We start from the raw sequence: 26465 nt of genomic DNA, 5'->3' as shown, positions 1-26465 counted from the left end.
CGAGGCCAACTGCCCCTCAACCAACAGAGCGGGTGGAGAGTCTGAGTCGGTTTGTCAGGTTTCATCATTGATCTAGCAGCGAACTCCTACATACTCAACATGGTATATGCACAAGAGAAATGGAGAAGAGGGCAGACTATCAAATCCTCACATTGACGTACGGCACCAACTCAACCTCCCCAACAAGCCCATTCGGCCCCCTTGCCGGCAGCGTACTCGTCTCCTCCAGCAACAGGGGTTTATTTCCTGCATTCCGCAGCTGTCCGAAGATACTACGGAGATAGTTCCACATGGTCGTGGGCACAATGATAGTCACCACATTCTGACCAGACCGAAGATACGGTTCGAGGTTGGCGCGCGGAGCAGCCAGGTCGACAGGTGGCAGACGCTGTCCATTCACCGTGATCCGGGCAGCATGAATGATGGGTGGGAGGACCAAGTATGCACCATCTGCGGCATGCGCAGAGGGAGGCCAGGCGAAGCTGGTTGTGTAGTAGCCAATTCCAGATGCGTTCTGCAAGCCGGCGATCCGGGTCCAGGAGACGAGGGAGCTGAGCTGGTGCGTTGTATTGTACTTGGAGGCGATCACCGACGCGTCACTCATCTGCTGGGGCGCATCCCAGTGCTCAACGGTCAATGTCCATTTGGATAGTGTGATTGACGGTGCAACACCGGTAGCAAGTGTGGTGATCTGGCTACCGTTGGACAAAATTAAAGGCTTGTCATTGGGGCCGCAGGCGACGTGTAGTATAACACCAGTCTCTGGGGAATGGTCGTAGCCGACGACGGTAGACGGGATCTGCGTCGCATGCACCATAGGCGCGACGGTGTCGTTGGAGAAGGCGATCATGACCGTTTGATTGCCCGCTAGACTTAGGGGCAGTACAACCCGGCCGTCGACTCGCTTGTAGTTGAGCGCAGGCTTCATTTCGCCTGTCCAGGGGTTCATGATGAACGGAGCCTTACTGCTAGCGATATCCACCGTCCCGGTGGACGCATTGGTGTCGCCGAAGATAAACGCATGGTCCATGCCTGTCTGGTCATCCTCACGCCATGTCGAGTACCAGGTTCCATTGGTCCGTATGCCAGTCTGGGGCTTCAACCCGAGCGAGCGCAGTTTGGTCGCAACCTGGCCTGACGGAACATTGTAAACATTCCTGGTCTGCTTCAAGGATTGGATGGCTTGCTTGACAGCAGAGGTATCTCTTCCATCTCTGGTCGCGTACACCCCGGGGTCTCCGCCGCTTATAATCACGGTAAGACCAGCACGGGCATACTTCTGGATGTAATGCACGCCTTCCAAGGTAAGATTACTGTTGCTGGTGATTACCATCGCCTTGTACGCAGGGCCGTTCGGTGCCAGTCTTCCATTCTGGACCGTGGCCTCCGGCAGGGCAAAGTTGTCTGGGGATAGGTATGTGTAAGTGTAGCCTAGACAAGGTTTCAGTGCCTGTATGGTTTGTGCCGGGAGTCTCACTTACCCGCGTCGAGCATATCTGTGGAGGTGTACAGCGTTGGAAAATTATAGTTCGTGGCCGACACTTTGTTGTAAATAGCAACATCGGTACGTGGGACCCCAGACTGCTGCAGGAGTTGTACACGCGCTGTATAATTGAGAACATCGCCAAACCCATGATTCCAAGATGGCTGTTTGTCCGAGTACGGCTCAGAGAAAAGATAGCTGAACGCTGTGTAGCCGGGCCAGGTGGTGTCATAGTAATCTCCCGTATACGATTGGCCATGAAGGACAAACTGGTTAACTCCGCCGGAAACAGCGCTGTTGATGGAGAAGAGAAGTTCAGAGTGTGGGAAGTTATACGCCTTGAGCATCTCGGCGCCCATTTCGTTGGAGATGACGCGCTTGCCAGCCAGGTTGGCCGGCCCGGAGAACTGGCGGTAGCCGTCGATATTGTTTGAGAACTGCAGGCTTTCACATTCAGGGGCGTTGACTAAGGGGATATTTGCTTCCATGTCCATGGGGACGTTATACGAGACTTGGGTTGACATTTGCAAATTTAGCTTTGAGTTGAGCCAGTGCGTTAGGTGACGCAGATATTCTCGGTATCCTTCAACCAGGGCACCTCGGAAGTCATCAAGATAGCCCACGCCCTGGTCAGAAGTATCCAGAACACACTGGATCATCCCGGGCTGCGTGGCCTGGATGTCTATGTTGTTGTCGCCGAACATGATCAGTGGCAGGAACGGCTTTAAGTTGTAACCGTACTTGGATTTGAAGAGTTCCGGTAGCGATGGCGTCCACGAGATATTCGCTCGGATTTCCATGCTATCCTCCCAACCTGGCAAGAATCAGCGGAGGACAGATGGAGATATAATATATACCTACCATAATGACCAACATTCATTAACAGCTCTTGCACTCCATCCTTGAGCATATGCTCCTCCCAGAACGTAGTGGTTGTGTGCGCTCCGCGAGCGCTGAAGTGGTCCACAGTATATGAACCGTTGTCGAAGATTGTCTCGGACACATTCGCACTATAATCGAGATTCTTTTCGTGGGTCTGGAATTGGTAGAAGGCAAACAGTCGGTACGGTGATTTCGCTGCTGGCAACTGGAGAGAGACATGGCCGGTAGATGAGACATGCTCCGTCCACTCTTTCAGAGTGCCACTCTTGAGGGTGAGCTGCAGATACCAGGTCTGTGGCTTCCCAAATAAGGTCATGCCGGCAGCAATGCTTATGTTCTTTGACGAAAGCACCTCGGCAGACACCAGTGCTACTAGCTCCCCAGCTCCCCAGCCAGGAATCACGTCTTCGAAGTGGCCATTATGGGGCACGATGACAGAGAACGGCTCCTAAAATAGAAAATATAAACCAACGAATCCCTAGACCATTCAAATACACCTACCAGATCCCATTGAAGCCCCTCATCATTCGGATGAGCAGGGACGCCCTGTCCCTGATTCGGACCCAATGCAAAGTCCATATATAGCCCAGCCTCTTTATGGGCTCGCAAAGCCGCAACAAAGATTTCCCTAAAAGCAGGAGTCCCAAATCCGTACTTTGACCAGTTCGCGCCAGTCGGCTCGCCGTCCAATTGGCCTCCATAGTTATAAAACGGCACGAGCTCCACGCCTCCGGCGCCTATCTCACCGGCAGACTTGATATTCGCCTGCACGATCGAGGCATCGACACCAGCGTCGGGAAGCCAGTAGCGGAAGCGTGGACGGCATAGCGCGGTGGGATTCTCGAATGATCCGCAATTGACCCGGGCGGAGGTTTGGTCGTCTGTGTTGGCTAGCGAGGGCTGTAGGAGGAGCGGGAGAAGGGCTAGGAATTCTAGAAAAGGTTTCCACATGGCTGTAAGGGATCGCAGCGAAAGTATTTACATCAATGTTATCGTTCTACGCCATTGGAAGTGATATAGGGAGACAGGGCTCGGGAATCCCGAGTGCATTATGCTTTCATTCGGGTTGATTCTTCCCGAAACAGGCATTCGGGGACCGTCGCGGGACCACGATCGGTAGGAACAATCTCGGCAGGAGTAACTGCAGGCGCTTGCGATCAATATTGTATGGATAAACATCGATCTCGTGGTCGTATACAGCAGTACAGTACATGTTTTAAGGTCAACTATGAGCTCTGTTCGGGGTGAAGCAGCCCGACGACGCGAAGAAAGGTTTACCCCGCGGGGAACCCGGTCTAGTGTGTTGGGGTTGGCCCACTTTCCGGAAAGGAACAAGGCTGGAAAAGCCGGGATGGAGTTATAATCTCGTTACGAGGGATACGCATTTATATGCTTTCCTCTAGGATTCAGGAAATGGAAGCTGATTAGGAGCATCAATCGTATCAAAATGCAAGACGGCCAGTAGACTGTCCGAGATCAACTGAATGAGATGTGTACGGGTGGTCAGGACTCGGCAAAACAGGGGGGTGATTATAGAAAGATGCCCAAATGCACAATGCAGAGTATGTCATGTCAATCATGAAACGAGTCGATCCAAATGACCGACCGATTTGATGCAATGCCAACAGCGAGTGTCAATCCAAGCACGAAACTTGTCTGGGTATCAAAATGGATAGCCATGAGGGAAGATGGATGGAAGGGAGAAAGATAACGGAGTATATAAATACGGAGGATATAAAAGCGATGGAATGCCCCATGTTAATTCACCGATTCCGGCAGCGGATTAAATCAAAGCCAGGTATTGGCACCCCGCAACGCAGCCAGCGCAAAGTGGCTGCCGAGGGTAGGTCGAGCACGGAACGCGAACGCCTCGCCTGGGGAGTTTGAGCCGCTGGTTTGCACCCAGTATCGGTCACAAAAGGGGGCGGTGTTGAGTCCGTTGGAGATGTAGCTGTGCATATCGCTGATGAACATCTCGCGCGTATCCCCGTCCACCGTAGCGGCTACAAAGCTCTGCCAGTTGGTCTGGCCCCAGCCCACGGATTCATCCAGAGCAACACCGGCCGCGGCGCGCACAGTCGGGTAGTACTCACTGGTGGCATTGAATGCCTCCTTGGGGAAGACGTCGAGATTAAAGAGGAGGTCTGCGTAGTGGTTGAAGACGAGGAACCACTGCGGAGTGCCATACTGGAGCAGGAAGTGAGTTCCCTGGGCATCCGTGCCGAGGTGGTCCGTCCAGATCTTGTCGGCCCAGTCCTTGCCGGTGGCAATGTACTTCTGTTGACCTGTCAGGGCACCGTACGCGGCCAAGCCGACGGCGGCCTTTACGCCCAAATTGGTCTGGTTGGCGAGGGGGCCCAGCGCGTCGTTGAGAGACAGCTGCGCGGCAGGGTAGAGCCCGTTCTCATTCAGGTATGTGGCGTACTTCTCCAGTTGAGCAGCATAGGTGGTCGCCAGATCGGTGTTGCCGGTCGCTTTCTGGTATGCGTAGCTGAGGATGATCACGTTTCCGCTCTCTTCGATGGGCATGGCCTCGCCGCTCGCCAAATGGCCCGTGGCATTGGGGTAGTTTTTACCGATATCGTGCACAGCAAACTGCTTATCGTAGGCATCACTGCCCATATAGTCGAATATGGGGGAGAGGAGCAGCTTGATGTAGTCCGGGCTGAGGATGTAGAAAATGGGGAAGGTTGCGTAGATAACGTCGACGGTATTAATGTTGCCATCGCTGGAGATCTCCTTAATAAAGGCGCGGGTTTGGGAGGTATCCAACGAGTCGTACGGGATGGTCAATTCAATGCCTCCGTAGACCTGGCGCACCGACAGCGCCAAGATGTCGGAGTAGTTGGAGCCATAGGCGGCGTCGCCCGTGTTGTAGATCAGCCTGTCGAACTCAGTTGACTCTAGCTGAGCTAGGGTATAGTCATCGAGGAAGTGTGAGACTGCGTCGGCCGTGTCCGAGAATTCACTGCGATAGTATCCAGTTTGCGTTGCACCCAGGTAGTCGATCGCTTCTTCACGAACGTGGCCGACAGCGAAAGTCACCGTGCGCGTATCGGAGAAGGTGTGTAGGTCGTGGACGAAAGCTACCACGCCGTCCGCGGTCCAATCGGCATGGGTGCCTGTCAGTGTACTGTGGGACACAAAGCGGCCGCGTACCGCGGATGCCGGCCCCGATGCAGTGGAGAGCCGACTGCCGGCCCAGGAGCGGGAGGCGTAGACGGCACTACCCCACAACGCCTGGTCATCTGCGTTTTGCGAAAAAGTGGCCGTGCCCTTCGCGCTAATCTGGAACACTTGGGTGCCGTGCTTGGCAGAGTAGCTCCAACTGCTGTCGGTCGACTGGCCCGTCCAACTACTGTCAATGTCCGAGTAGATCTGCACCGCGGACGAGATACCCTCCTTGACCGTCACAGTTAGGTATGAGAACGGCAGCGATTGGCGGAGGTAATTCTTGGGCGATACGGGCGAAAAGAAATCGAGGGTCAATGTTCGCGCGCCCGCCTCGACCGTGAAGATGGAATGCGTGGACGTGTAGGTGGCCTCGGTGACGGTCGCGGGCTTGACGCCGTCCGGGGCCTCGGGCACGCCGAACAGACTATACACGTCGCCGTTGACGCGCGCAAACAATGACCAGCCCAGGGTATTGCCGGCCCAAAACTGGGCCTGGCTCGAGGGTAGTGATGCGACATCATTGCCCGGGATCCACGCTGTGAGTTGTCGATCAGCACTAGTTGATTGCGACCCCAGGGAAATCCGGGGAGGGAAGGAGGATCAGCGTACCAGACAAGTAGGGGCTTCGCACGGCCAGGGGATACGACGGCGGCTTCAATGGGTCGTAGCTAGTAGCATGGCTCCAGGGCAGTCCAACGGCCAGGACGGCCAACGTCGTGAGAAGCGCCTGCATGTTTGTGTCGCACACCCGGATTTGGAGAAATGTCAACAGGCAGACCACAGGTGATCGTCTACAGGGGAAATAGAATATAGATCCGAGAAAGATCAACAAAGACACCCGCAGGGAGGAAATAGTTCGCGCAGCTGCAGTCCAGACCAGAATTCCATGGCGCGAAGGGGGTGGTCAGGGCTTCAAATACTTGACCGGAGTAATGTCTCTCTTCATCTCTCTCGTGCTTCCTTTCCCCTCCCCCCGCGAGAGTTGGTCAATCACAACATGTCAAGTGCTCCTTGCGCGAGAATAGCCCTAATGCACATCAGATGCGCCGTTCCCGCCGGCTGGACTGTGGAGGAGAGAGGTCCGTGGCTGATTTGCTCCGAGAAAATCATCGTACTACCAACTAGTGGATCATCTTCCCCGTCGCGCTCTCTTTAGTTTAGCACGCCATCTCACCGATTCATGGTGCCCCGACCCCCCGGCGCGGGCAGATCGCGAGCTGGGATGGATCCGACATCCTTCCAATCACGCGCCGCAACAGACGAGAGCCGAGGAGACGGCTCGCGAGCATCACATTGAATGGCGTCATGAGGATTGACAAACTAATTCTTGTAGCCAGTCGGCAGGACTCGGGGTCTCTCTGGCGCAGGGCACGCCTGAAGTGGCTCCAACCTCTACAAACATTTCCTCGGGGAAAAGCTCCGGTGAAAGTGACAGATCGAATAATATTGATAAGAGGATTATAAACACATCCAAGACAAGTGCAAGGGGGAAGACAGTAGTCAATAGTATACGTCGAGAGGGTCACCGCCAGTCTGAACCACAGTTATTGTTCTTGTTCTTGTTCTCCCGCTCAGCAGACACCTCTCTCTCACTCTCGCTCTCTTTCATGACAGTCTTCCACGGGTGCGGGGTAGTCAGTTAGTTGGTCGGATTGATTAATTAGTTCACTAAGTACTCACTAACCACCATCCACACTATCATTCGCGCAATCCTGGCCAGTAACTGGCAAAAGCTGAGGTCATCGGACATCTGGCCAGGCTTGGGTACCAAGTGCGGGCACTGAGTTAGTGACCGACCGCGGCCAGATGACTCGATATTGACTGAGATGAGGTCACTGCAGTCGCTGCAGTCACTGCAGGCTTAGTCTCGCCCTAATCGAGCGACCAACAGGACAAAGAACGACAGTGGTCGCCCTCTGGAGTACCCGGACAAGTGCGACACTGTACATTAGTCGCAAAGCACGCTCCACCGCCGCTTCTCAGGTGACTTGGCTGGCCTCGCGCCATCAACGACTCTTGTCGGTCGCGCTCCAGCTCCCACCCAAGGGGGAGCCCGCCATCCAGCTTCTCTCACATCTTGTACGACGTTGTTTCCTCTGCAGAAGAGCTTGCCAAGCTCTGATAAAGATAATCAGGGGTTCTGCAGATCAGCTGACGAAAGCTGACGACGACTTTGCACTCGTTCACCACTCACGGTGCTCGATGCCACTCTCTCCGCCCAGCACTTACCACACATCTGGAACACTGCATCCTCGTAGCACATGGGGTTCCAGGGGAGCCTGCTGCAAGGGGCCGCTGTGATTTGCAAGGCGCGCGAACCATCCCCTGAAAGTCGGGGCAGGAACGGTTGGGCTGCAGAAAAGCTCGGCCGTCCGCAGCACTCGTGTTCATAGTCGGCGATAGCAGTCACGTTTCGGGTGATGATCTCGGGGAGATTGATAGGCAGATGCACAGGGCCAGCGGCACAAGGGGATGCTCAAGCTGACCGGACCGACCTGTATACAGTGCCATTTGGATCAGGCGTTCAGGATGATGGCTGCATTCTGCCAGGGGTCTGTCGTCCGTACATGGTCCCCCGCCAGGGCAAAACATGGACCGTCTGCCTCTGGTTCCGTTGTCCATCAGGGCCGGACAAGGGGCCTGGGGCGGTCGTGGGGCATCTCGAATGTCGCATGGACCATATAGCGACCGAGCGATCTCAGATGAGTTTCCCAGGATCTGTTCCCATCTGTAGGCCCGAGTAGTGATCGCAGGAGTCCATTATGACTCTGTCCATCGTAGAATGCAGTACAACTGCCGAAGTGCACGGCCCCGAGAATCCGCCGAATGCCGACTTGAGCCTGATTCAACGAATCCCTGGGGGTCGAATAATGTCAACCCGGCGGATGCAGCCGGCAAGGCTCTGGGTGGACGGGTTGCCGCAAACGGCGGGTAGGGCAACGAGTGATAAGAGCCGGATGGAGCGCATCGCGGTTACATCAGGGGATTTCATTCGCAGAGGTAGGTCATCATCAGATCTGACTGCAACCCGACGGAGTGGAATGTTCCTGCGCCGGCTGCACGGATCAAATCAGCCTGACAGTTGCGAATGAAATAGCGAAAGAAAAAGGTTGAAGAAATTGTGAGCAGAAGAGAGAAGGTGACACTGTCAATCTCTTCTGTCCCGAGAACGTCACTTTTCTTCTCTCCCCTCTTCTTCCCTCTTTCCCTCTTCTTCCATCAATCCGAATTCTCTCCTGCGATTCCTTTTCTTCTTTTCTTTTCTTCCCTTTCCTTTCCTTCTTCCCAGTGACATCCACCAACAACCCTTGGTAAGTCCTTAGTGGATCAGCTCAGATCCGTGGGAGCCCGGCGAATCTCCCGCACTTTGACAGCCTCGCCTGGCTGGTTCGCCGTCCGTGCTAATTATGCGACCGATTCAGTGCAGCTCCCATTCCTTCCCCCCATCGTCGCTCACCCTCAACCTCGACCTGTACTCGGCCTCGCGCAACCTTCTCATCGCTTCCCACTGACCGCTTTCTACCGGTCTGTCAATTTCCGCCGATCGCGTCACCCGGCGGTCATCGAGTCTGGCAAGACGGTCGCGACCGCAAAACTCCTTATCTTCGGTTTGGAGTCGATGCTCCAACTGTGACGTGTGAGCTTTCTGCGGGGTCGCATGCCCGCTTTATCGCCCACCTTTGTTAAACGTCACTCCGCTCGAGGTCCACCGCGGCCGAGCATTCTATAAGAGCAGGGATCCGTCCTTACTCTCACCCGAGTCGTCCTCGGTTCCTCGTCATCTCCAACCATGTACGCTGTGGAACAGGAAAGGGCCCATCCGGTGCCGCCGCCGCCGCCGCCTCTCTCAATGGATCGCATCTCTGCCCCGGCGGCTGGCTACCCAACGCCGGGCTCGGCCGGTCTACAGTCGGTCGACCACCTGGCGCCCAGGTCCTATGTTCATGAGGGCCGCATCTGGTCTCTCCAGGTGGTACAGCAGCCCATCCGGGCTCGCATGTGCGGCTTTGGTGATAAGGTGGGTGATGTTGCTGGAGATCAAAGGCGCCTTTGCTAACGCATATTCCAGGATCGGAGACCAATCACGCCGCCACCATGTATCCGGCTGATCGTGCGCGATGCACAAACAGAAAAGGAGATAGATATCAAGTATGGTTTTTCCGCAGTTCCGGGGGCGCAAATTCTAACAATGGAACAGTGAGATCGATACTTCATTCTACGTCCTGACCGTCGATTTGTGGAATGCCGATGGCACCAACGAAGTGAACCTGGTCAAACATTCCGCTACCTCGCCCTCGATCTCGACTGCCATGTCATCCTCGTACCCTCCACCGCCGCAGAGCATGTCTCCCACTTACTCCGCCTACAACAACCCATACGGGCAACCCGTCTATCCGGGGATGAACAACTATTATGGCGGTGCTCAGATGGGATACCAGAACCCTTATGGAGCTTCCCCACAGGCGGGCTACTACCCGAATCAGTACTATCAAGGTGGTGGCCAAATGGCAACGGCCATGTCCCCCGCTGGGGCACAGCCCGTCTCGGGTGGACCAGGCGGCATGTTCACTCGCAACTTGATCGGGAGTCTCAGCGCAAGTGCCTTCCGGCTGACCGACCCAGACAACAAAATTGGTGTATGGTTTATTCTACAGGATCTCAGTGTGCGAACTGAGGGTACATTTCGGTAAGTCGTCTTGAGACGATATATGGCTTGTGACTAACTGATCACTCCATAGTCTGAAGATGAGTTTTGTCAATGTGGGTACACAGTCCACGGAGACCAGCAACGGCACTCCCGTGATCAACCACGGGAGTGCCCCAATTCTAGCCTCGGTCTTCAGCGAGCCCTTCCAGGTCTTCTCGGCCAAGAAGTTCCCTGGTGTCATCGAGAGCACGCAACTAAGCAAATGCTTCGCCCTGCAGGGAATCAAGATCCCGATCCGCAAGGATGGTGTGAAGGGTTCCCGTGGGCGTGGCGGAGACGACGACGACGGCGACGACTACGATTAGTTACCCCGGATTGGACGAGTTCGCCCGAGGCGCAATGATGGATCTGGTGTTTTTTATATTGCTGAAGACGCATCGGTGGACGGCGACGCGGGACCAAAAACTGGAATTCTTGGCTTTTTACGGTGTTCACGGGGCGGGCCTTCGTTCTGGGTCGGTGTTTTTTGGTTGATTGCTACACGGACCGGTGCAGGCAGGATTTTTGACTTCGACTAGGTTGGCTTTTTCCCTTCTTGTCTTTTTGGCTGCTGTTGGCCCATGGCCGTGTCTATTCACACCTGGCGTCCCCTCGACTGCCCGTATATATATTTATTCCTTGGCCGAGAAAATCAAATCTTTTCATCAAATCTTTTCTGGCGACTCTGAGGTGACAAATGGGTAGAAGTAGGCCGAGCCCGTCCGTGTTGTTTGAGTCCTTCTGGAGCACATTTATTAGGGGTTGTCTGTTATCGTCCACTTCTCATACCCTCCCTTCTCAATCTGATGATGGTGGATGGGTGCCGGACTTCCAGTGAATTACAATAGAACACTGCTACACATGAATAAAGTAGTGATAATAGATTTGTATTACGAGACAAGGGATATTATAAAACATCGCGGACTGATCTGAAGTGCTTAGTACAGACACGCTCGCTCCGGTTCTCGATCATGATATCTCACAGCCTAGCCATCACGTTCCCTTTGCCTTGTGACTTTCCATAAGCCGTGCGATGTTCCGACTGGCCCAGTCTGCAATCGCCATGTTGGTGACCATGGGATTCACGCCGCTAGCGCTAGGGAACACGGACGCATCCACCACGTAGAGGCCTTTAGTGCCCCAGACCTGGCAAATCGGATCCACCACGCTCGATTTGGGGGATTTGCCCATGCGACATGTGCCCATCTGGTGGGCGCTGGCGAATAGGCCCCGCTCTAGGTTTAGGGGCGACTTCCGTCGGAGCTGAGCAATCCAGCTCTGTAACGCGGCATCATTAGTGCCTTCGGGGGCTCCTGGAGTCGATGCGTTCGGCCGGATGAAGGGCGGGATGTCGCGGTAGGTCGTATGAAACTCTTTTGCACCCGAGATATACGCGATTTTGGCGGAGGCGATCAGCCCCTCCACTATATGCTTGCGGTCAAAAGCGGAGACGCTATAGTCGACGCGAACACGTCCGTCCGCTGGGTCTGGGTAGACACGTCCGCTATCACGATCTTTGGTAAGCGTGATGAAGCTAGAGCTGTGGTTTATGCGAGCCGCGAATAACTTGTAGTCGAGTCCGTCCCGCCACGGGAATACGGGAATAACCACAGAGGGTATCATCGCTACCGATTCGATCTTCACGCCGTGTCCGCGTCCATCGAGATTTTCAAACTCGTTTACCACGGTCGTTAACGCGGCACCCTCCCACGGACGGGTCTCTTCGTCAAAAATCGCGCCAGCGCCCATGACTACGAAGACATAAGCACTTGTATATAGTATAATAGAGCTGTAAGAAGGGATACTTACCAGGATGGAGATGGAGGTTTCGACCAATCTGGGAGTTCTTTAGGCCGCTTCGCAGTAGCAGCAGCGGGCTCTGCAACGTACCGCATGATACGATTACCTTCTTGGCCTTGATAATTACCTTGCGTCGCACGGCCTCGCCGCTAAGACCAAGGTGCGAATCTCGCGAGGTCCAGGTTCCCTCTACACCCGATGCGACTCGCTTATCATCGTTTTGAAAAAGCACCTTGTCGGCCCGGAAGCCCTCCATAAAGGTCGCCCCGGCCTTCGCAGCGTCCACTAGCCACGATTCAATAGGGCCTTTCTTTCCTGTCGAGTGACAGCCTAGGGTGCAGTAACCACAATAGTGCTCACTATTCCCCGTATTCTGCGGCACGGCCTTAGCGGCATAGCCAAGTTTGCGTGCGCCCTCAAGGATAACCCTATTTTGGTGGTTGTGACAAATATGCTCCGTGTTCACGCCCATACGATCGCAGACGCGATCAAGGCTTTGCTGAAATTCGAACGAGGTAAAGAATGGTAAGCCGCCGTCTGCCCACTCCTGTCGGACATATCCCTGCGTCTGCAAGGCTGCCGACCAATTCACGGTGCCGCCGCCTCCCCACGTTGAGCCTGCTAGAATCACCATAGACGCATCGTCGCTAAGGACAGCGCCTCCAGCTTCAAACATATTCACAAAGCCTTCGTTGGGAGTCATCGGAAAGGCATTGCTAGGGTACGAATAGGACTTCTCAACCACGAGCACGCGATGTCCAGCTTCGGCCAAATTCTTCGCGGCCACGCTACCACCGCAGCCACTGCCTATAACGACAACATCCGTCTCGATCGTCTCCGGCTGGTCTCCTGGTGGGAGCTGTAGAAATTCGTACGCGAAACCCTCGGCGAACTTTCCGTGGACAGGAACGCGCGGGAGACCAAGTACGGGACTCATCGTCGGGCTAGTAATCACCCATGATTTCTTGACGATAGCGCTAAGCGCTCGGTAGATGAGCCGAAGGGGGGGCAAGCGCGATGTGTCCCATCCACGAAAGACCTTTTCACGGACGGCTACCGATTGCTGATGGATAGGTGTAGTAGATCCGGTTAGGATCAATGATCCAGCACAGGTACTATTGATAGTTAATAGGCAGTGATGAAGACGAGTCAAGGTCACATACTTAAGCGCCCTAAGGATCAGCCCAATGCCACGCTTCCCTTCTTCATTCACAAAGTCGCCGAAGATGCGCTCGACGCAGGTACGGAACGCAGGATTCGACGACGCATCCTCGGTCAGGTACTGGGCTGCGAGCTTTGCCGCATCGGGGCCAGGGATCGTAGCCGTCAGCTTTGATACGGCAGCATCCCACTCATCCTGCGAGATGATTCTGTCATTGGACGTATTGGATACAGACGACCCGCGAATAGACGGGATAATCGCGTCAGCCAGAGCATAGAAGGTCGTCCACTGCTGCTCCGAGAAATAAGACGGCGCAGGAACTGGGGGAACAGGAACCTCTAGTGGCGTGTACGTGGACACAGCCTGATCTGCCATGACTTCCAAGGTTCAATGGCAGGGCACAGAGAGAACAAGCGGCAGACATGGGCAAAATTCAAATAAGTAGTAAGGGCGGGCAGGTATGGATCACCTAGGGTAGACACGGCGCGAAGCGCTAGATAGTCGGGGCCTTTACAACGAGCAGCACTTTTCTCTTTTTGGGTCTAGGGCCGACGCGGCGCGAATCGTTATAGAAACCGTGGTCTTGACCGACAGTCGAACTTTCCCCACAAAGTATCAGATGAGATTCCGAGTCGCTGTTGATCGGCTTGTGATTTCCCCCACCAGATGACTTGAGTTCAGCAGCTGGGCAATTCCCACGAAAATCCTGGAGGACCGAGCGGCGCAGGTCAATCTGGGCTAGCAAAGTGGACATCTGTGATCATCGTTGTTGAGATGCGGGTCTTGCACTATCCGCCACTCATAATTGAACCCACGCTGGATCGTCCCTGAGCTCTACGGGGCATGATGTGCATTCCGGGCCGGAGCATTGGTCGGTAAGATCCAGTCGGGGCTGCCACAATTACTGTTTACTGAGTTCGGAGCAATTGATTTAATCGCGCAGTATACGTTACTGGCAATTGTGGAAGGAGAGAGAGCGGGAGCCGTAGGGGAACGAGGGAGAGGTATACCTCTCGGGTTGACTTGAGCCTCAGGCCGACGACAACTCACTAACCTCGGCCCAGTCGTCCTCTAGCACCGACGCGAAGTCAAGCTCTTCTGCTAATACAGCAGGACGGCGCGAGCAACCTTCCTCGTCACCTGATGTTGGGAGCGTGTCGCATCACTGAAATGCAAAGAAGATAGTGGGTTCTCGCCCGGATGTCGGAGCATGTGAACCGGAAGCGGGGCATACAAGGGGGAACGACAGAGAAAATTCGGTCCATCTATAGCCAGTTTTCTACTTGTTCAACATCGTCAAGTCAACTTGTGTCAAACCAATTGGCTTAATTTTCTGCGCTGAACAGCTCGCTTAGCAGCCAATGTGCCCGACGTAACGTGGTTGACAAGATCCTCGACAGCTAGGCAAGCTGGAATTCTAAATAAGGGAATGATCAACCTTAAACCGTAAGGCTCACATACCCCACGACGGCTTTCTTGCCCTTGTTTCGCATTGTTCTTTTCTTGAGGTTCCATGACACAAGGCTGAGCGGCCTGTTCTGCTCGAAGCTGATCCTTTGCTAGTAGAGCAACGTCGTATGTATATCATAGTAATCGCTTCGGCTAGAAGATCCTAATGGTTCGGCAAATCACTTATCCTACCGAGACCAGCGCCTCCATTTTGCCGATGCCAACAAGGGGGCCAGATTTGATCTACCTTCAATATGTCTTAAAATAGCAAGTCAGAGTATAGCAAAGACCTCACATCTCGTATTATCTCCACCTGTCTTGGATGATCTTGGAGTTCAGCTAGCCATGACAGCCACGACAATACGTACGAAAGATCCGAATTGGAGATAAATAGAGGATTCGCTTCAGAAGAAGTTCGAAATCCATCAAACTTCATTGCCATACAGGTTCATTCATCCTCTACGAATTCAATCAAAATGCGTTTCTTCAGCATCTTCGCCGCTACCCTCGTCGCCATTGCCCCCTCTGTCATGGCTGAGGAGGCCGCTGGAAGCTGCCTTCCGAAGTGCTACGTCTATAGTGCACAAGCCGAGAAGCATTGCCCAGCCACCCACCCTGTGAGCAGGCACAGTCCATCAAAGCTGCAAGGGCCATTTGCTAACTTTTTACTTGCAGGCCGTTATCCGCAAGGAAGTTGTATGGTTTCCTTAAGACTAACTTTATATATCGTATTTGCTTTACTGATAACCCATTACATTTTTAGGGCTGCTTCCAGTGCTGCAAAAAATAAGCTCCGCTCTCGCGAGAGGGAGTATGGGGTCTGTGAGGCGTGTATCGGGTTAAGGGGATGACACATGTGTGAATAACACTTGTACAGCGATGACTTTCGCCAATCTTATTGTTCGAGTTGCCTCTATTTATACCCATCTCTTCACTTTCCTCCCTACGTATTTCGTTTCTAAAGATCACATCTAGCAAGCGTAGCATTTAAACGGCCTCGTCCCTCACAAATTTAGGAAAACAATTTCGACAAAGACCGGGATATGAGGAACGATTGAACAGAGCATCAGGGTTCAGTGGTTCAATTCAGATGTGTCCGATTGTGCATCTCAGCTCCTCTTGATGGTTTTAGAAAAAGTTGACTAAATGTGTAAATTTGAGAAGGAAAACCTCCAATTCGTGAAAGGAGACCTACGTGGGAAGGGGTCAGTCGGAGTTGCGGGCGTCTCGCTGCGACTTGAGGGGGCTTCCATACCCAGATGTGGACATCTTTGTTCCTAGGATGCTCTTCGTAACAACTGCAGTGCTAGCTCCAGTCCATCGGGGGTATATCCGACCTATTTCCGCATCAAATACACGATTAGGGCAGGTAAGCCCCACTGACAGGGGGAGCTGCATAGATCCAGGCCCGGGCGATCGGGGCCCCTAGATGCGGGGTGCGAACGCTAATATGTGCGGTCTGCATTGATGGTCGAACTTGATTGAAGGAGCAAAAATAAACTCTAAACTCAACGACTTTCCCGCGGGAAACGCACGAGGCTGCTGTGCCAAATAGGGAAGGTCCCATATCTATTCCTATCGCACTTCGCGAACTGGGCAGGTCACAAGGTGAGGATCGCGCATGACACGACGACTTCTATTATTTGCGATATTGGAGAAAGAATCATACCCCTCACATGCGGGGAGTATCGACGTTGCTAGCTGTCTTGTCCACCATGAGAAAGATAAAAGGAGGCCACTGTGACTAGGTACGCAAGTCCCAGCTTACGCGGAGGCCGAAGTCACGAGTACTCAATCTCATTGTTGTCGTAATCGATTCTATTGCCATTTTTGAAATGTATCTGACGTTTGTCGCCACCGCGACCATCGGCACAGCCTTCCTGCTTTGTCGTATCTCTTGGATACTGCTCTTTACTCCTATCGCGCGAGTCCCAGGCCCCAGGTCGTTTGCTTGGACGAAATGGAGACTGGCATACGAAGACTACAAAGGCACCCGCACGAGGACAATCCATCGCCTACATGAAATATACGGTCCTGTGGTTCGCGTGGGTCCCAATGAAGTCTCGTTCAACACCCTCGCAGCCCTACGCCAAATCTATGGAGCCGGCAGTGTATTTGGCCGTCCCGAATCATTCTACCGAGTGTTCGATGTGTTCGGGCAGCCGCATATGTTCACTTTCTACACTTCGCGGGAGCATGCGGCACGAAAGAAGGTCTTGAGTCAGATGTACGCAAAATCCACGGTCCTGAAGAGTCCAGTGGCAGACTCGATCAGGTCCAAAGTCACGCAGTTCCTGGACCTCATTGAATCAGACCCGCAGACCGCATCGCATCTGACGAAGAGTTTGCACTACTACTCGCTCGACAATATTACCTGGATGGTGTTCGGACCCTATGGGAGGGCCACCGCGGCCCTAACTGGCCGAGTGTCGGACTGCCAAATCCTGAGTGACATCGAACAACCCACGGCGCGAAGATACTCGTGGTTTCAGATTCATCTGCCACAATATACCGGTTGGGCCATGTCATGTGGCTCGCGTCTAAAGTCAATCCTTGGATTAACGGGTCTCCTGCCCGGCGAGAAGCCCATAGCGTACAGCGGGCTTCAGGACTATGCACTGGCGATGTTCAAGATGCATCGACAAGACAGTAATCAGGTTTTAGACAGCAACGCTAGTTTGATTATGAGACTTCTGAATGCTCAAGCCATGACCCACGGAAAAGACTCGATCTCTGATATGGGCATCGCAGCGGAATGTGCCGACCATCTCGACGCAGGGCTCAAGACTACAAGCGACACCTTAATGTTTGCCCTCTGGGCTCTGTCGCTCCCAGACCATCAGCACTACCAACAGCGTCTTGCTGCTGAAGTGGACTCAATGAGGGGCTCACTATTTGACATGGCAGACAATGGGTCAATCACACCACCAGACATGTGCGATCATCTGCCTTTCCTGGATGCTGTGATTAAAGAGACCCTGCGTCTATATGCCCCTATACCAGCATCACAGCCCCGTTCCAGCAGTCAGGATACGATTGTTAACGGTTACGCCATACCCGCTGGAACAGTTGTCAGCTGTCAAGCGTACTCTCTCCACCGAAACGCGGAGGTATTCCCTAACCCATACGCTTTTAATCCAGACCGATGGCTTGGTAGTGAGGCTGAGGTCACCGAAATGAAGCGCTGGTGGTGGCCCTTTTCTAGTGGCGGGAGGATGTGTCTTGGCATGCAGTAAGTATAAGGCTTTTCCTTCTTTCAAGTCGAGAAGTATGATGTCTGACTGTCGATTTGGCCGATAAAGTCTGGCCCTTGCGGAGATGAAGACCTTATTGGCGGCTCTGTATCAGAGGTACTCCACGAGTGTGGGCTCGGAGTTCCAGTCTTCGTCGCCAACAACTACAAGTCGATTCGAGCATGTGTATGATGATTCATTTCCTATTGCAGAGGTATGTTCAAACGCATGGCCGCCTTTTCCCCTGATTATGTCTCAAATTCTCATCTTCAACAGGGCAAAGAATGCTATGTCGAATTCAAAAGACGATAATCTGGGCGAGTTTAGACTTTGTCTCTGTATCTTTCCTGTGTTTCTAGAGACTTGCTACTGCTTCACTCAGAGGACGAAGACATCCATAGTTGACAAGGCCTCAAATAGCAGAACTGCCTTGTAACTTTTTGCTTTATGTGGGCTTCTTTTATCAGGTATATATATTCGAGCTGTACATTATAGGGGAAGAAAGAAATACTAATTGCTAACTATAATTGTAATCGCCAATCCGGTGTCAAATTCACCCACTCTGGTCCTTTTCTTCTAGGAGGGGTTAGCAAACTAGGGATATCTAGAGGATAGTCTAATTGAACCACCTCGATAAGTGCTGTTGTGGTGAGACGGCGCTTTGTGGTTTGTTTGATGGACAGGGAATAATTTTCATCTATCCTCCAAGGTATATATGGTGCGCCAACACCAAAACAGCCAATCCGCTCGTCTTGTATCAGTTAGTCAGTACGTAGTACCGAGGCCTTATCTTGAACAAGGACTGAAGTCCGAATCCCCGATCTTACTCTCTTCCCCGCACATTTCGCTCTTCTATCCGAGGTCATGCTGAACAGAGTAGATCAATAGAAAAGAAGCCTCGCCTTCATCTATGGAATAGTTAACTATCGATATTTCAATAGTCGATCCAGAAATACCACGCAAGTATACTACGATACGAACCGCCATGCCCGGCCTGACCCAGACTTCCGCGACCTTCCAGCATATCACTGTCACAGAGCTGCATCCGACCTTCGGAGCCGAGGTCAGCGGCGTGGACTTTTCGCGCCCGGTGGAGGATGACGTTTTCCAAGAGATTTTGGCAGCAATCAACAAGGTACGTGATGAACCCCTAGATAGCTTCTGAGCGCACCTCATCCTCGTTTAATAGTATGGCGTGTGCGTGTTCCGCAAGACAGGTCTGGACGACGCCCGACATGTCGCCTTCGCAGGACAGTTCGGCGAACTAGACGATGTGAGCCCCTACATGGCGGGAGGGCGCGCACACCGTCTATCAGACGTGCGCCTATTTGACGTGAGCAACGTGGACTTGGACGGGACGATATTCGCACTGGATAACAAGCGTCGGGAGTGGAACAAGGTTAGTGGAATGCTGTAGGCGGTTGGTGATTCAAAACTGAATCGGTTAGGGCAACGGATTGTTCCATGTAGACTCGAGCTTCAACCCTCGACGAGCGGGATACTCGCTTCTGAGAGCGGAAGAGCTTCCCCCAGCGGGGATGGGCGGCGAAACCGAGTTTGCGGACGTGCGAACGGCCTTTGATGAGCTGCCAGCGGAAGAACAGGCCGAGCTGAAAGCACAGAACTACATCGCCGCGCACTCGCTGTGGCACTCCCGCAAAACGGCGGCGCCTGAGACTTTCGCCGACCTCAATCCAGAGGACTACCCGATGAGCCGCCACAGACTGGTGCAGCGACATGAACCCTCTGGGCGCGACACGCTGTACCTGGCAGCGCACATCCATCACATCGAGGGACTCGACAGTGATGAGTCGGCGAATCTATTCAACCGGTTATTCACGCATGCAACACAGCCACGCTATGTGCTGCGCGTGGCGTGGGAGGGTGCAGGTGACCTGGTTCTCTGGGACAACACTAGCGTCATGCACCGGGCGGTCGGCGGCCGGTTTGAAGGCAAGTATAAGCGCGACATGCGGCGAGCGACGGTTCACGATAGCAGCGCAGCGGCGTGGGGGCTGAATGAGCACAGCAATGTTCGTCAGGGGCTTCCGTGAGACAGAGAGTGAGATGTGATGAATATAGTTCGTCGAGAATTAATTATAGCCCATAGTGGATATTCAGGAACAGGAATAGAGAAGTGGATCCGAGACATTTCTTCTGGCTTCGTTTATTTTTGAGCGAAACTTCCGAGACAAGCAGGACGATGATAAGTCAGAATTCCGCCGGAAGGGCAACAACACCGGGGAGGCCGAGAGAACCGGGGAGCCCGAGAGTACCGGTGTGCTTGAACCGTGATGTCAGCATCAGCATGGGATGTGATGGAACTCAGCTCTCTGCCATCGCTGATCACTAATTTGTTGGAGGGACAAACAAGCACTATGTCATCATGGAAGAGTTAAGTTAGTTAACTAACTACATATTCTTTAGCTAGGTAACGTTGTAGTAGGTGTCTCACTTGAACCCTAGAATTAGCGTGGCTAGTAGCCAGAAGAGTGCGCTTGGGGCCTCGTATTCGCTGGGATGTTTCAGTCCCTCCTCCAGTGACCGGCTCGATCGGCGTGGGGAGGGCGGACAGATCCGCACTGAGTGGTTTGGAGAGGGAGGATCGGGTGTCATTCATTGATCGACTGCGCCTTCTACACTACTAGTCCACCCGTACTGTAGAATGTGCGCCCTTTTTTTTTTTTTTTTTTACATTTAACCTTTGCCTCGGCGATGCTATTTATACCACTCTCTCTTTCAAGAAACATATATAAACAGTGCCAGCACTCATCCCCCAGCTACAACAATAACAACAACAACAACAATAATAATAATTTCTCATCCTATCGACACCCGTTTATCATCATGAAGTTCATCATTTCCACCCTCGTCCTGCCCCTGCTGGCGGCCGCAGCGCCGACCCCCAAGGAAGACGCGACAACCAGCCCACCCTTCACCGTCATGGCCCTTCGCTCAGGATCGCCCATCCACTTCCTCACCATGACCGCCTCCGACGAGCACTTCTGGCTCGGCGGCAACACGGCATCCTACTGCCCTTCGGAGGAGGGTATCGTCTGCCCCCCGGGCAAGGAGACTGTGCTTGCTGAGAATGGCAATGCGATGGTATGTCAACCACCTGCCGTACTGAATACAGAGGACTATGTTAACGCGGAACCAAATAGGACGTCGAGGTCCCCGGTGGCCAGCAAGTCTACGTTGGTCCCGCTGGTGCGCTGAGATACACCCAGGCGCACTCGGCCTCCATGCCCAAGGGCTCCACCGTTGGAGGCATGCACTACCAGGCTGGAAAGCCGTATGCCTCCGTGACCTTTGAGGGCCGGGGCGCCAGCGGATTGATGGCCTGCCCGACCAAGAACCACGCGCGCTGGCAGGTGTTTGCGGCCCTCCAGGACGCCAAGGTGCCGACGGGCAATGTGGATGACTGCCTGGGTTTCGACACCGTGGCCGAGACATACAAGGGCAAGGTCCCGGCCTGGCAGTACACGTAATGAATGGTGGTGGTCTGTACAGTAATACCGGCTTTGTGCAAAGTTATTATCCCTGATAGTTAATGATTCAATTCGTATGCACCTCTATATATATTGGAATGTAGGGTATCACTCAGTTGCGCCAGATCCGGATCGCCTTGTCTTTGCCACCGCTGCCGACCTTTTGTCCGTCGGGACTCCAGTCGACGGCGAATACCTCGTCCTTGTGGCCCGGCAGGTCCGTCGACAGCTTCCCCGTGCGCACATCCCACACTTTGAGCGTGGTGTCCTTGGATGAAGAGACCAGAAGCCGCGAATCGGCGGAGAAACAGCACTGGTAGACGGCACCGACGTGGCCGCGGAAGGTGGTGATGAATCTGGCGGCGTTAGTAGAATTTCTAGTGGTCCGAAAAAAATCACTTACTTTCCATCACGCCCGTTCCATAGCTTGACGTGGTTGTCAAACCCGGCAGATGCAATATATGCCATGTCCGGAGAAAACGTGACGTGGTTTACCTCCTTCTGGTGGCCCAGGAGTCGGGCTACGGGCTTGCTCGAGCTCGCCGGGTCCCACAGGTACATGGTGAAGTCGTCGCTGGCAGACACAAGCCGCTCCACGATGACATTGTTGACCGTAGCCGCCTCTTCGAAACGTTTCCGGGCCGCAGCGACTTTTTCCGCCTCGGTGTCGGGAACCTTGCCCGTGTGGTTATGGTAGGCAGTACGAAGCGCAAAATCTGTGGACAGCGCCAAGTGGTTCACACGGTGGGCATGCGCCGAGAGGGTCTGTAACAAAGTACCATCCTTCGGATTCCAGATCTTGATTGTCTTGTCGTGGGATGCCGTATAGAGCTTGCCGGTGCCGCCCCAGCGCACACAGGTGACCGAGCCTTTGTGGCCAGTAAGCACATTTTCGATGCGTTTGGACACTACATCCCACACCCGAACTGTCGAGTCCTTGGATGCCGACGCCAAAAGTGGCCGCCCGGATTCTTGAACGTGGTACGGCTCCCACGCCAAACTTGTAATCCACTTTGCATGGCCCTTGAGCGGCCCACCGAGTGCCTGGCCCTTCTTCGCGTCCCACAATCGTACCGTGTTATCCATGCTGCCGGTCGCGATCAGCGCCCCATTCGGCGAGTATGCCACCGCCAACACCCAGCTGGTGTGCCCCTTGAGGGTGTGCAGCGGGGTCCCCGTGTCACAGTCCCAGACACGGGCAGTCGCATCACCGCTGCCCGACACCATGGTCGAGGAAGAAACTGGGGAAAAAGACGTGGCGAGAATTGCCTCGCCATGCCCGGCTATTGATGCGGCGCAGCGCGAAACGGCTTTGACGCGGAACACAGCTTGTGGGGTGAAGTACAGTGGGATGGTATCTTCGGTCGTCTTCAATCCTGGTTGGAGCAGCGAGTGGTACAGATTGGCGAGGATGTCGATGGTCTGGCCTTCCTTGGTATCGGACTGGTAGGTAAACCGATAGGGCACCCGTTCGTCGTCATCCTGCATTGGTGGGTTAGCAGTGTTCTTCAGTCGCTTTCGACGATACTGACATTGCCTTGTAATGTGTTGAGGAGTGTCTCGAGGTTCTTAATGTTCGCATCGGCCACGGGCACTGAGACGGCGGGCCCGGTGGCATTGCCTGTGGACTGGTCGTAGAATTGGACGCGGACACTGCCCAAGTCGCTGGGAATACTTTGGATCTCTTGTTGCTCGCGGGCCTTTTCGGCCTGAGCGACCTTCTGGCGCTTGCTGGGGGGCGGAAGCACAGTCGCCATGGTTGAGAGGAAGAAAGCGACAAAATTAAATTTGCAGGCTTCACTTTATCACTTATCGTTATCGCGACCCTTTTTGTCATAGCCGGACTTGAAGGTCATAAGAGCAAAAGGAAAAAAGCTGGCCTATGGATGCCCCAATAGTGTAGTGGTTATCACGTGACACTCGTAGTTCTCCTTTCCTGGAAAGGCGCGAGGTATGTTAAGGTCCTTCGTTCAAATCGGAGTTGGGGCACTTCTTTTTTTTTTAATATATTTTTTTATATTCTTGGAGCGTAGAACTTATTCATTCGTATTAAAGAGATTGTCAGTGTGAAGATATTTTGATAACCATAGAGGCAATGGCATCCTTGGTATCCTCCCATCTTCATCCATCTAAAACTCCATCATGTCTTCTCGCGAGTCCTCTTGCGTGGGCTCCTTTGCTCCATTGACCTCCAAGGCAAGCACGAGACGCCTACAGACCGTCCGGCCGACAACCACGGCCACCAGTGTCGCAGCCCAGGACATCATCTGCGCCGTCTCCGAGTCGCGCGGCGTGTCATCTACGGTTGGCCTGGCATTTGTCAATCTGGTCACGGCAGAGGCAGTGCTGTGTCAGATCTGTGACAGCCAGACCTACATCAAGACTGTCACCAAACTCGGCGTGTTCGAGCCCAGTGAGATCCTTTTCATGAACACGGCCAAGGACTCGAAGCTCCGCTATATCGTACAGGAGAACCTGCCCGGTCCGACCTTGACTTTCTTGGATCGTAGATGCTGGTCAGATAAGACGGCTCACGAATACATCAATCACCTGGCCTTTCCCGAGGAGGCGGATTCACTCAAGTTGATACTGGGTGGACATTACTTTGCAGCGTGTTGCTTTGCGGCCGTACAGCCGACCTCGATGCTCTTGATGATGACAAAACTAACGATCGCACAGGTATTGAAGTATGTCGAGTTCGAATTACAGCAGACTTTCGCTTCGCATTCCTTGCGCATCCGGCTCGAGCCGTCACAGGGTTCCATGACCATTGACTTGGCCACGATTGTCTCGCTCGAGTTGATCCAGAACTTGCAGAATGCCAAATCCCGAGATAGTCTCTTCGGCCTGCTGAACGGAGCCCTCACGCCCATGGGCACTCGATTGTTGCGAGCGAACATTCTTCAGCCTTCTACAGAAAGGGTCAAGTTGACAGCCAGACACAATGCCGTCGAGGACTTGTCTACCAAACAAGACATGTTTGTGTCGGTCCGGCAGGCGCTCCGAGGATTTGTAGATGCGGACAAAGTCTTGACCTCTGTACGGGTTCTCTTCTCTGTGCCTGGCTGCTCGATTCCACTGACCATCTAGCTTATCCTGGTTCCCACCAAGCGGACGGCTCAGTATATCGAGCAGTCTGTCAACAATGTCATCATGTTGAAGACGTATGTGTCAGCGATCACAAACGTGTACCGGGCGCTGGCAACGGCGCAAAGCGATCTTCTACTGACTATTCGAGAGGTGAAAGGATGTCTCTATGTAGTTCTGGCTTTTGCTAATGCTCTCCAAGCTGTGCGCCCCTGCAGCCCACCGTTCAGTCGAGCAGCTTATCGAAGAAACTCTCAACGAGCATGTCACCTATCAAACCAAACCCCTGGATCTCCGAAACCAGCGCATATACTGCGTCAAAGCCGGTGTAAACAGTTTTCTAGACGTGGCCAGACAGACATACAAAGAGGCGAACATCGACGCGGCCGAGCTCGTGGCAAAGCTCGCAGGTTTTAAACACATTTACCAATCTTACCTACCTCATAGCTGATCTCTCTTAGATAACTGTGAAATGGTACTGGACCTGAAATACGACACGGCTCGTCAATACTACATCTGCATCCCGGCCGCAGAACCAGAGCCACTACCAAGCGTCTTCATCAACGTCTATCGCAAGCGGAACCGAATCGAATGCCAAACGCTGGATCTGGTCAAATTGAACCAGAAGATTGCCGACGCACACAACGAAGTAATCAACATGAGCGATAGCACCATCCAGGAACTGATCCGAGACGTGTGCTTCGAGGTATCGGGTCTCTTCCGCGTTAGCGAAGCCATTGCCATGCTTGATATGCTTGTGACGTTTGCGCAACTGGCCTCCAGCCACGACTACATCCGCCCAGAGTTGACAGACACGCTGGCCATCAAGGCAGGACGGCATCCAATCCGCGAAGGAATCCGTGCTAACAAATTCATCCCGAACGACGCATACGCAACGCCCCAGACACGCTTCCAGATCATCACGGGCTGCAACATGAGCGGAAAGTCGACCTACATCGGCTCCCTGTCCCTGATGACCGTTATGGCTCAGATAGGCTGTTTTGTCCCGGCACACTACGCCTCCTTCCCAGTGGTTCACCAGCTCTTTGCCCGCGTGGCGACCACAGACGACCTCGACGCCAATGTCTCCACGTTCGCGGCAGAGATGCGCGAGATGGCGTTTATCCTGCGCAACATCGAACCGCGGAGCATGGTGATCATCGACGAACTTGGTCGCGGGACTAGCACGACAGACGGCCTGGCCATCGCAATCGCACTGGCCGAGGCACTCATCTCCAGCAACGCTTTAGTATGGTTTGTTACGCATTTCCAGGAATTACCGCGCATCCTGGCTGAACGCAGCGGTGTCGTCAATTTGCATCTAGCCGCAGAGATTGCTCCCGACGCTTCAAAAATGACCATGCTCTACCGCATCGCAGAGGGCCCCGTCCCAGATCGACGGTATGGTCTTGCTCTCGCTCAGCTCGTGGACTTTCCACCTGGTGTCCTGGATAAGGCGCGAACAGTCTCCGATGCGTTGGATTGCCTCGCCCAGAAACGCAACAGTCCCTCGCGCGCCTTGGCAATTGCCCGCAAACGCAAGCTGCTTCTGTCTCTGCGTGAGCAGCTCCTGCTTGCTCGAGATGGGCCTATGGATGGTGATGAACTCCGCCGTTGGCTGTTAAGGTTGCAGACTGCGTTCGCGCTACGCATGGCTGCTCTTGATGAGGAACTGTCGAGCTCGCATGACGATATTCATGAAAGTGAGGAGGGGCCGAGTTCCCCTATTCAGTACGATGACTCAAGCTCGGTCATCATTGATCAAGTTGATGATGTCCCTGTGCAAGAACGTGTGTCTGTTGAGACGCATAAGTCCATATCTTCTGCAGGAAGCGATTTGATGGAGATTGAAGAGGAAGAAGTTCTTTCCAGTACCGACAGTGAGTGACTCCGCCCTTTCTTTATGAGTTATTGAGTTCTGCCTTTTCTGTCCGTGACTGGGCATATGTGTAAGGCGAGTAAGAGGGTGACCTCGGTGAAGACCCCATACCCTTTAATCTTTACAGACCGCACTACT

At 53.6% G+C, this 26465-nt stretch overlaps 9 protein-coding genes across 9 annotated transcripts; 5 read left to right on the top strand and 4 right to left on the bottom strand.

Annotated features, from left to right (window-relative positions):
* Positions 1-139: 139 nt before the first annotated feature.
* N7474_006036 (uncharacterized protein) lies at positions 140-3316 on the bottom strand (the record flags this gene model as incomplete). The annotated part of the gene is made up of 4 exons (XM_057197451.1): positions 140-1431; positions 1482-2297; positions 2345-2813; positions 2867-3316. 4 exons carry the CDS (start codon positions 3314-3316, stop codon positions 140-142), a joined length of 3027 nt encoding a protein of 1008 aa, XP_057054847.1.
* An 837-nt stretch (positions 3317-4153) lies between these two features.
* N7474_006035 (glutaminase family protein) lies at positions 4154-6272 on the bottom strand (the record flags this gene model as incomplete). Its single annotated transcript, XM_057197450.1, has 2 exons — positions 4154-6075; positions 6149-6272. 2 exons carry the CDS (start codon positions 6270-6272, stop codon positions 4154-4156), a joined length of 2046 nt encoding a protein of 681 aa, XP_057054846.1.
* Positions 6273-9329: 3057 nt separating this feature from the next.
* Positions 9330-10552, top strand: N7474_006034 (velvet factor family protein; the record flags this gene model as incomplete). The annotated part of the gene is made up of 4 exons (XM_057197449.1): positions 9330-9557; positions 9609-9688; positions 9738-10226; positions 10279-10552. The coding sequence occupies 4 exons, from the start codon at positions 9330-9332 to the stop codon at positions 10550-10552; spliced, it is 1071 nt and encodes a 356-aa protein (XP_057054845.1).
* A 667-nt stretch (positions 10553-11219) lies between these two features.
* On the bottom strand, positions 11220-13563 carry N7474_006033 (GMC family oxidoreductase; the record flags this gene model as incomplete). Its single annotated transcript, XM_057197448.1, has 3 exons — positions 11220-11977; positions 12036-13141; positions 13190-13563. 3 exons carry the CDS (start codon positions 13561-13563, stop codon positions 11220-11222), a joined length of 2238 nt encoding a protein of 745 aa, XP_057054844.1.
* A 2822-nt stretch (positions 13564-16385) lies between these two features.
* On the top strand, positions 16386-18084 carry N7474_006032 (cytochrome P450; the record flags this gene model as incomplete). The annotated part of the gene is made up of 2 exons (XM_057197447.1): positions 16386-17869; positions 17940-18084. Coding segments are annotated over 2 exons (1629 nt in total), but the record flags the coding sequence as incomplete, so codon positions are not given.
* Positions 18085-18855: 771 nt separating this feature from the next.
* On the top strand, positions 18856-19924 carry N7474_006031 (TauD/TfdA dioxygenase family protein; the record flags this gene model as incomplete). The annotated part of the gene is made up of 3 exons (XM_057197446.1): positions 18856-19005; positions 19060-19269; positions 19319-19924. The coding sequence occupies 3 exons, from the start codon at positions 18856-18858 to the stop codon at positions 19922-19924; spliced, it is 966 nt and encodes a 321-aa protein (XP_057054842.1).
* A 793-nt stretch (positions 19925-20717) lies between these two features.
* N7474_006030 (putative IgE binding protein) lies at positions 20718-21361 on the top strand (the record flags this gene model as incomplete). The annotated part of the gene is made up of 2 exons (XM_057197445.1): positions 20718-20975; positions 21035-21361. The coding sequence occupies 2 exons, from the start codon at positions 20718-20720 to the stop codon at positions 21359-21361; spliced, it is 585 nt and encodes a 194-aa protein (XP_057054841.1).
* Positions 21362-21473: 112 nt separating this feature from the next.
* Positions 21474-23118, bottom strand: N7474_006029 (Ribosome assembly protein 4; the record flags this gene model as incomplete). Its single annotated transcript, XM_057197444.1, has 3 exons — positions 21474-21717; positions 21765-22843; positions 22894-23118. 3 exons carry the CDS (start codon positions 23116-23118, stop codon positions 21474-21476), a joined length of 1548 nt encoding a protein of 515 aa, XP_057054840.1.
* A 385-nt stretch (positions 23119-23503) lies between these two features.
* On the top strand, positions 23504-26327 carry N7474_006028 (MutS family protein MSH4; the record flags this gene model as incomplete). The annotated part of the gene is made up of 4 exons (XM_057197443.1): positions 23504-24400; positions 24452-24601; positions 24651-24858; positions 24910-26327. Coding segments are annotated over 4 exons (2673 nt in total), but the record flags the coding sequence as incomplete, so codon positions are not given.
* Positions 26328-26465: the final 138 nt, after the last annotated feature.

Source organism: Penicillium riverlandense (assembly GCF_028828495.1).
Source record: "Penicillium riverlandense strain IBT 135883 chromosome Unknown utg000003l_segment0_segment0, whole genome shotgun sequence".
Taxonomy (NCBI): Eukaryota; Fungi; Ascomycota; class Eurotiomycetes; order Eurotiales; family Aspergillaceae; genus Penicillium; species Penicillium riverlandense.
The sequence above is the reverse complement of the archived record's forward strand: the minus strand, read 5'-3'. Positions and strand labels throughout refer to the sequence as shown.